The sequence below is a fragment of the Mus caroli genome, chromosome 18, assembly GCF_900094665.2.
Source record: "Mus caroli chromosome 18, CAROLI_EIJ_v1.1, whole genome shotgun sequence".
NCBI lineage: Eukaryota > Metazoa > Chordata > Mammalia > Rodentia > Muridae > Mus > Mus caroli.
Genome location: NC_034587.1, coordinates 31,901,163 through 31,910,442, shown reverse-complemented (window position 1 = coordinate 31,910,442; position 9,280 = coordinate 31,901,163). Strand labels below are relative to the sequence as shown.

At 46.0% G+C, this 9,280-nt stretch overlaps 1 protein-coding gene, 1 non-coding gene and 1 pseudogene across 4 annotated transcripts in view; 1 reads left to right on the top strand and 2 right to left on the bottom strand.

Moving 5' to 3' along the window:
- The first annotated feature begins 2,065 nt into the window (after positions 1-2,065).
- Cdc23 (cell division cycle 23) overlaps positions 2,066-9,280 on the top strand; it is a 22,221-nt gene continuing 15,006 nt past the window's right edge. The window contains exons 1-3 of one of the 2 annotated variants that reach the window (XM_021150685.2): positions 2,066-2,246; positions 2,331-2,403; positions 7,978-8,115. In XM_021150685.2, coding sequence (XP_021006344.1) covers positions 2,086-2,246; positions 2,331-2,403; positions 7,978-8,115 — 372 coding nt within the window. In that variant the 5' untranslated portion in view covers positions 2,066-2,085. The remainder of the gene's footprint in view (positions 2,247-2,330; positions 2,404-7,977; positions 8,116-9,280) is intronic. The other variant, XM_021150684.2, reaches the window with a different exon arrangement.
- Positions 4,322-4,865, bottom strand: LOC110284786 (annotated as a pseudogene). The gene has a single exon (XR_002376985.2). The product of XR_002376985.2 is annotated as a 40S ribosomal protein S24 pseudogene (transcript).
- Positions 7,504-7,622, bottom strand: LOC115029898. Its single transcript, XR_003835476.1, has one exon. It is a non-coding gene; the product is annotated as a 5S ribosomal RNA (ribosomal RNA).

The window sequence follows — 9,280 nt, the reverse complement described above, 5'->3', positions numbered from 1 at the left end:
CTGCCCAGAGCTGCTAGTGTACGGACCTCGGCCCTAGTACGCCAAGATAAAAATTACAGGGCCCTACAGATGGCAATAGATATGAAAGACCCTGAGAGGAGCCCCTCGCTCAGGCCTCAGGATAATAGCGGACCCCCAAGAACTCACGAGAGACCAAGCTTGATGCAAATCACATGAGGCTTTATTCGGGGAAAGCCAGAGCTCTGGGGACGACTCGTATCCCACACAGGGGTAGAGGAGTCGACCTCGAGGGGAAAGGGGTCCCAGTTTTTATAGGCTCTCAGGGGGGAAAGGAGAAGGGGGGAGTAGAGGATTTCCAGATCTAAACAATGTCTATTCTCAAGAAATGGGTATGGGAGGGGGGGTACAAGGAAAGAGTCTGGTGCAGGTGTAGCAACTCAGGATTGGCCGGGCTGTGGTTGCTGGAGAGATTTTCTGACTCTTTCTCAGCAACCAATATCACAAACACCTGGCAATGAGCTTCATCAGTGGGCACACACACGGGTCAAAGAGTGGCCAGAGCATTGTGCACCTCCATTTTTCTAAATCAGTGAAGTTAGTTCTGCTAACAATGAAGTCTATTTTGCCAATTTCAGGGCTTCTGTGACCTTTTACATTCTGTCAGGATCTTTCAGATACAGATATACAGGAGATGGAAAAGTCCATCACAGCCCTATAGGATTCCCTGTCCTCCATGGCAGAAGCAGTCCTAGAGAACAGAAGAGGCCTAGGCCTACTGTTCCTCCAGCAGGGAGGACTCTGTGCAGCCTTAGATGAGAAATTTTTTATGTTGACCACTCAGGGGTGGTCAAAGATTCCATGGCCTTAGTCAAAAAGAGACTCCATGAAAAACAAAAACAAAAACAAACAAACAAAAACCTCAAACAGAACAGTATCAGCGTTGGTATGAGTCCCTCTTCAATTGGCCTCCCGGTGACCACCCTTGTGTCTGCCCTGACGGTCCTCTTATCCTACTGATGCTGGCCTTGACTTACAGTCCCTGTGTAATCAATGCTTTAATTACGTTTGCCAAAGGACAGATTTCCACTGTTCAATTGATAATACTCAAGCAATACCAGTCCATGAAAATGTTAAAAACATCTTGAGGACTCGAGATGGCCCATTCCTGAAAGTGGGGAGGGAAACGAGCGGGATGCAACAGACTGACTGCATGACAGGCTTCAAATTGACAGTTACGGGGACTACATCTAAATCTCTGTTTCCAAGAACTGGACAAGTCCAGACAAGCCAGTTACTGGAAGAAAAAACAAAAACAAAACAAAACAGAAACCCCATGCTTCAGGCAGCTAGTCAGAAGCTGTCCTGCCACCAGCCCCATGCTCTGGCAAAGGTTCTGAAATTTCCGAAGAGATGGACCCACGCCCCGGTAATGGTTCTAGAATTTCCATAGAGATGGACCCAACAGATTAAGATAGAGGTTACCAACCCTGGAATTCCCCTAATGTGCGTTAAATTAGGCCCATGAGCTCACTTTGGGGGTTCTCCATCTTGTAACTAGGAACCCCCCCCCCACATGCTGATCTTCTTTTTTTTTTTTTTCTGGTTTTTCGAGACAGAGTTTCTCTGTGTAGCCCTGGCTGTCCTGGAACTCACTTTGTAGACCAGGCTGGCCTCGAACTCAGAAATCCGCCTGCCTCTGCCTCCGGAGTGCTGGGATTAAAGGCGTGCGCCACCACGCCCGGCTATGCTGATCTTCTACAGAGTAAAAAAACTCCTTGTTTTTACATACTATTTGAATCTGGGCTTTCACTCTTTGGCGAATAACGGACTCATGCACCATCCGTAAGGTACATGGCTTTCTATTCTCCATCTTTTTTTTAAGCTGGGATGCCTCAGGCCGTGCCCGCCCCTCCCCTTTACTTCTTGTTCTAATTTACCTCCCTCAGTAGCTCTTGCCAATCAGGATCTAACAGTCTCTTTTTCCCATCGCCTTTTCGGAACATTACAAAGAAGGTTTGTGATTGGTTGCTTCGTGCAAGGCTAGGCCAATGAGAGGCCGAGGTTTTCGGTTCGGCTGAGCAAATATTGTCGCTACTGATTGGCTGGAGCGGCCGAGGGAGGAAAATGGCTGCGAATTCTTCAGTAGTCTCGGTGGCAGTGGCCGCCACGACGGTGCCGGGCGTGTCCACTGTCGCGGATTTCTCAGACTTGCAGGAAATTAAAAAGCAGCTGCTGCTCATCGCGGGCCTCACTCGGGAGCGGGGCCTGCTGCACAGCAGCAAATGGTGAGAGGTCGGGGTCGGACGGGGCGGCGCTGGATCTCGGCCTCGGGGGCTCGTGTGGCTGACGCGGTTTGTGTGGTGTTCCAGGTCTGCGGAGTTGGCCTTCTCTCTGCCCGCCTTGCCTTTGTCCGAGCTGCAGCCGCCGCCGCCTCTGACAGAGGTAAGGGCACCGTTACAGTGGCGTTCCCGCTAACCGAGGGATGTGCCCCTGGGTACTCAGCGCCCTGTCACTGGAGGGGAGCCAGCTGCTCAGTGGCAGTGATGTCGCAGAGACGCCGGCATTTGAGCGGGGCCTCACAAGGGGGTTCCTGTGTGGGGGTTGTTTGTGCCTTGAAAGGTAGATGTAGTCTCCGCTGTTACCGAAGCTGGGGGGAACTGGTAAGCAATTATTGCTTAAGATCCCAGCCTCGGCGGAGGTGAATGGATGGCTCAGTGGTTAAGAACCCATGTTCCTCTTCCAGAGGACTCCAGTTGGATTTCCAGCACCCTCATGAGGTGTCTCAAAAGCACTTGTAACTTAAAACTCCAGGGGATCCAGTACCCTTTCCTGTTCTTTGCAGGTATCCACACACCATACCATACATGTGGCAAACAGATTTACATGCATACACGTAAAAAAAGAAAAAAAAAATTCAAAGTTCATCCTTAAACTGGAGAGATGGTTCCGTGGCTAGTGTGTACTGTTCTTGCAGAGGACTCCCTAGTCCCTGTGGGAGTTGGGGGTTGTTTATGACCTATAACTCCAGCGCCTGGGACAGGGGATCTTTTGACATCTTCCTCTGGCTTCAGCAGGCACGTGTACAATCTACATGAAGACACGTACATACATACATACATAATTAAATATAAAACAAATCTTTTAAAAAGAGGGCTGGAGAGACGGCTTAGCAATTAGCAGCACTTTGCTTTTCTAGAGGATCTGGGTTTGGTTTCTAGCATCCACAGAGGCAGTTAATGATTGCCTGTAGCAAGCCACTCATTCATACACAGAAAATTAAGACAGTAACAAACCCTTCAAGGCTTTTAGGTTTTGTAGACAACTTGGACAGTGCTAATAGGAAGCGTATAAAACGTTTTTGCAACAGAGCGAAATCATTGTTCTATACCATTATTCTTCATTGCAAAATTTGGGCTGACCTGTATCATAGGCCTTTAATCCCAGCTCTACAGAGTGAGTTCCAGGACAGCTAGGGCTATATAGAGAAACCTTGTCCTGAAAATTAAAAAAAAAAAAAAAAGTTTTGAAGTTCAAATTAGTGACACAGAGCAAGCTAACCTCTTGGCCCATAGTTTCCTTATCTGTGAAATGGAGATACTTATAGTATCTGTTTTGTGTTGTAGAGAGAATTAAACGGGATAAAAGGTTTACACTGCATAGATATATACCCAGGCTTGGCGCACAGGAGCTGCTTAGGAGGCTGAGGCCAGAGGATGACCTGCTTGGAATACAAAGTAAATCGAAACACAACCTCGTGCAATTCTTCTGTAGCATGTACGAGGCCCTACGTTCAGCCCTCAGTACCTCAAAAGCAAATACAAACTAAAAAAGCTGCACCAGTCCCACAGGAGTCAGGAAAATCCACCATTCCCATCAACAGCGGAGGTAGAGTGCCTGTGACTTGCAACTGCGTTGCCTTCTGTATTCCAGGCTACTATCAGTGAGAGTTCCAACTCTGATATCAGTGTTGGCAGGTGAGTTTTAAGTTGCAAGCCTTCTGCTGCTGGGTGTGGTGGCACATGCCTGTAATCAGGGCACTTGGGATACTGAGGCAGAAGGATTGCCGGTTGTTTAAAGCCAGCCACTTGAGTAAGCATGCACTCTGACCCTCCAGCCCCCTCCCAAAGGCCTTCTCACCTTGCAGTTTTCAAGAAGATTAAATAAGGCAATGAGGGTAAAATAAAGCATATAGATTTTTTAACTTTTTGTTGTTGTTTTGATTTTTCGAACCAGAGTTTCTCTGTTAACAGCCATGGCTGTCCTGGAACTTGATTTATAGACCAGGCTGGCCTCAAACTCAGAACCTACCTGTCTCTGCCTCCCCAGTGCTGGGATTAAAGGCATGCGCCACCACTTCTTCTTTTTTTTTTTTTTTTTTTNTAGAAGCTTTTTAGTTTATTTGTCCTCTCAGAAATCTGCACATCACAGCAAAACATCAAGTCACCNCAGATCTACTCCTTTGGCTTTTTGCCAGCACCAACATTGGCCTTCGCCGTGCCCCTGACCTTCTTCATTCTGTTCTTGCGTTCCTTTCGCTGTTTTCGGGAGGTCTTTTTCTTCTTATAAAGGCCATGTCTTGCGAGTCTGTGTTTAGGCTCATTCTTCTTAGCATAGTCTAAAGAATCATGGATCATGCCAAAGCCAGTGGTCTTGCCACCACCGAAGTGGGTTCTGAATCCAAATACAAAGATGACATCTGGTGTGGTTTTGTACATTTTGGCCAGCTTTTCCCGAATTTCTGTCTTTGGTACTGTTGCCTTCCCAGGATGAAGGACATCAATGACCATCTGTTTCCTCTGAAGCAGACGGTTGGTCATGAACTTCCTGGTCCGGATGGTTACTGTGTCATTCATGATGGCTACCGCGCCACCACTTCTGACTGTGCGCATATTCTATATAACTATAGAATATTTTTAAAAATATATAATATTTTTAAATCCCTGTGATTTGCACCCGTTTCATTGGCTTGTACTTCTCGGTACTGACTGTCACGGTGCCTCGGCACTTGGACGTCCTTAGGAGTCTGAAGCTCTGTTGAGTGAGTAAGCAGAGAACAGTAGCAAGTGAGAGGAACGCAGCCACTGTCTGCTCTCCACCTTCATGTCAGATCCAAGGAGAGAGGCTGACAACTGGAGTTGGTCTCCTGGACCACGTGGAGGTAGAGCACTAACTCCTGGCTGACACAGGCATGGTGTGGCATGTATGCGCGCACACACACTAGATAAGTGAAAAGTGTGTAGTGTTGAAGAACTCATGTAACACTTGGGTTTTATAGACATTATAGAACCCTGGCCATCACTGAATTACTAGGAAGTGGTAGCTATCAGCAAGGTTAATAGCCTTCAGTTTGCTATGAGATGTATTGACTTAGCAGCCTCTTTGCTGATTTGTCAAGTGTTTGTTTTTATTTTAAGGACTGTCATGGAAGAAACCTTTAAAACTAATTTAACCTTTATCTAAAGTTTAGAGTAAACATTAAAACTTTGGGTGCTTTTTTTTTTTTTTTTCTTTTAGGTAGGTACTGGACCTAGGAACTGTGCTAAGCAGCACTCTAACACTGAGTTATATTGGCAGTTCTCTTTCTACTTTAAAAAAAGATTTATTTTTATTTTATGTGTGGGAGTGTGTCTGCATGCATGTGTGCAGCACACACACGTTTCTGGTGCTTATGGAAGCCAGCAGACGTCAGAGACCCTATGAGTGACCTCCCAGGTGCTGGAATCAGGGTCAGGTCCTCTACAGTTGCAACCTGTCCTCATCACTGTTGGACTGTCTCTCCAGTCCACTCTGTTTTGAGACAGAGTCTCACTGAGGGGCCTAGACGGGGCTTAAATTTGCCGTCTTCCTGCTTCATTAGGAACCTAGATTGAGAAAATGCTTCTGTAAGATCTGACGGTAAGGCATTTTCTTAATTAGTGATTGATCAGAGAGGGCCCCTTATTTCCCTGCCTTGGGCTGGTGGTCTTGAGTAGTATAAGAAAGCAGGTTGAACAAGCCAGTAAATAGCACCCTCCATGGCCTCCGTACCAGCTCCCGTCTCTGGGTTCCAGCCCTGCTTGAGTTCCTGCCCTCACTGCTTTTGACAGTATGGAACTGCGAGTGAGGTAAACCTTTTCCCCTCCAAGTTGCTTTGGTTATGATGTTTGAGCACAGGAGTAGTAACCTTAAGATGCCTGAGCTTGCTGTGTAGACCAGGCTGGCCTTGAACTCTCAGAAATCTGCTTGCTTCCGCCTCATAAGTGGTGGGATTAAAGTTCTACACCATTATGCTATGTGGTGATGTGAAGATGAAGGGAGTTGGTTCTCTCCTACCAGGTAGATCCTAAGCATCAGACTCAGGTCCCCAGGTGTGGTGACAGGCTTCTTTACCCTCCGAGCCATCCTGCTGGCTCCCAAAGACAAATTCCAAGGCATATAATCCACGTAGTGAAACTCTGAGTTATGAAGGTTTGTATATATGAAAAGTTATGAATAATTATATTTTATATGTATGTATGTTGTCTTAGGGTTTCCATTGCTGTGGACACCATGATCAAGGTCAAGGGACCGCATTTAATTGAGGCTGGCTTACAGTTTCTGAGGTTCAGTTCATTATCATCATGGCAGGAAGCATGGCAGCATGCAGGAAGACTTGGTGCTGGAGAAGGAGCTGAGAGTTCTGTTCTACATCTTGATCTGAGGGAAGCCTGGAAGAGACTGTCTTCCAGACAGCTAGGAGGAGGGTCTCAATGCCTACGACACACTTCCTCCAACAATGCCACACCTCCTAATAGTGCCACTCTCTGAGCCAAGCACATTCAAACCACTACATATGTTTATATAGTTTTGCATAATATTTTGGTAGTGTTTGCTGGTCTCATACATACACATAGAGCAGATTGGCCTTGGCCATTAAATGACCCTCCTTCCCCTGCCTACTGAGTGCTGAAATTATAGGTACCTTACCCAGCCTGGATGAATTTCATCATCATTCATGTATAATCTTCTTTATTCACTTATTGTATCTGTATGTGTGTGCACACATGCCATGTCACATATGTTAAGGTCAGAGGAGAGCCTATAGGAGTTAATTCTCCCTGTCTAACTCGTGGTCCTGGAAATTTCCGGCTTGGCTTGGAGATAAGAGCTCTTACCTTCTGAGCCATCTTGCTGGCCCCAGCAAACGTGTGTGTGCTGGGCAGGGGTGCTCCCCACTGTAGTAATGAGGGTAACCTTGTTTCCCTCTCTCTGCCTCTTCCCTTTCTCCTTGCCTTCCTCACTCTTCCTTCTCTTTTGAGACAGAGCCTCTTGTAGCCCAGGCTGGCCTCAAATTTGCTGAGTCCTCAAACTGGCCTCACACAAACGCTGAGGAGAGCCTTGAATTTGTCCTCCTGCTGGATCTTGGGATTACAGGCATGCACTGGGGTTACGATTGTATGGTGCTATGTCTGGTTTCTATGTGCTGAGGGCCAGGTTCAGTTCATCATGTGTGTATAGCAGGCACTTTACTCACTGAGCCATCTCCCCGGACCTCAACCTTTTTTTTTTTTTTTTTTTAGTTAAAGCCTACGGCACCTGGTGTTCCCAGGCGCTCTCCCATCCAAGTACTAACCATGCCCCACCCTGCTTAGCTTCCGAGATCAGATGAGATCAGGTGCATTCAGGGTGGTATGGCCGTAGACTTAAGTCTTATTCTATAGCCCTGGCTCTCCTGAGTCTTACTCTGTGGACCAGGCTTGGTTTGAATTCACAGAGATCTGCCTACCTCTGACTCCCAACTGCTGGGAGTAAAGGTAGGTGTCACTGTGCCAAGCTCCATTTGTTTATCTTGAAAAAAATACTTTGGAAAAACAGTTGTTTGGCATTCTATGTGGTATATTTCTCTAAAATACTGTATAAGCTGTATAAGTGCATGCACACATTTTGGGGAGGGGAAATAATCGTTCTTTCCTGTATCTCAGAGTTAACGACTGTGCTTTCCCTAGGTGAGCTCTGGCTGTCTGAGACCTAACCACTCACATAACTTGTTCCTTGTAGGAGGACGCGCAGGATGTGGACGCTTACACCCTGGCCAAGGCCTACTTTGATGTGAAAGAGTATGACCGGGCGGCACATTTCCTTCACGGCTGCAATAGCAAGAAAGCCTATTTCCTGTACATGTATTCCAGATACCTGGTGAGGTCCACTTAAGATGTTGTCTGCTTTCGGTGAAGCATCTATATTTAGGAAAGTTTTTAATTAAAAAGAAATTTTATATATATATATATATATATATATATATATATATATGGATGTTTTACCTGCATATGTGTGTGTGTGTGTGTGCACCATAGGTAGGCCTAGTACCAGCAGAGGTCTGAAGAGGGCATTGGATTCCTCAAAACTCCAAAAGGAGTTTTGCCAGGCTGACCCTCAACTTGATATTTAGCCTAAAATGATCTTAAACTCTTCTGGTTCTCACCTGTGTGCCTCCCCTGTGCTGGGCTTGCAGGTGTGTGCTCTGCTGTCAGTCCGTGCAGTTCTGGGCTCACACACAAAGCTTCCTACATGCTAAGCAAGCAGGCTTACCCACTGAGCTACACTCCCACCCCTTTTTTGCTTTAGTCTTTATTAATGCTTTCCGTTTACTTGTTTTTTTTTTTTTTCTATTTATTTGGTGGGAGGTAGGTATGTCAGCACATGAAGGACAGCTGGGGGCGTTGGTCTTTCTGCTGTGTGGACTTCTGGGAATCAGACTCTGGCCATCAGTCTTGGTGGCAAACTCCTTCACCTGCTGAGCCAGCTCACTGTTTCCTTTTACATTTTTATTCATTTGCTTATCATTTTGTTTTTCGAGACAGAGTTTCTCTGGGTAGCTCTGGCTGTCCTGGAACTCACTGTGTGGACCAGGCTGGCCTCACTCACAGAGATCTGTCTGCCTCTGCCTCCCAAGTGCTGGGATTAGTTTGACTCCTTTTTTAAAAAAACAAAACAAAACAAAAACAACATTCTTCATTTGGGGTGTCTGCTGTTTCTTACCCATTTTTTGTTCTGGATTCATAAGCTGACAAGCAGAGTAAGCTGACACAGTTGTAGTAGGCAGGCACTCTTAAAACTGAGCTACAGTGGTCAGCCACAATAGTCATTGCTGATTTTATTTTATTTTTTACCTGAAATAGACTTTTTTTCTCCCCCAAAGTACTTTTACCCAATGTTGCAAAATGATTTGGTTTTCTATTCTTGCAGTCTCTCCACACTTAATCAACATGAGGCATTCTGCTTCCAGTAAGAGCCACCAACTCCTCCCACATTTATTTCTTAGTAACAACAAGAGCTCATTGTATTTCTTTTTTTTTTTTTT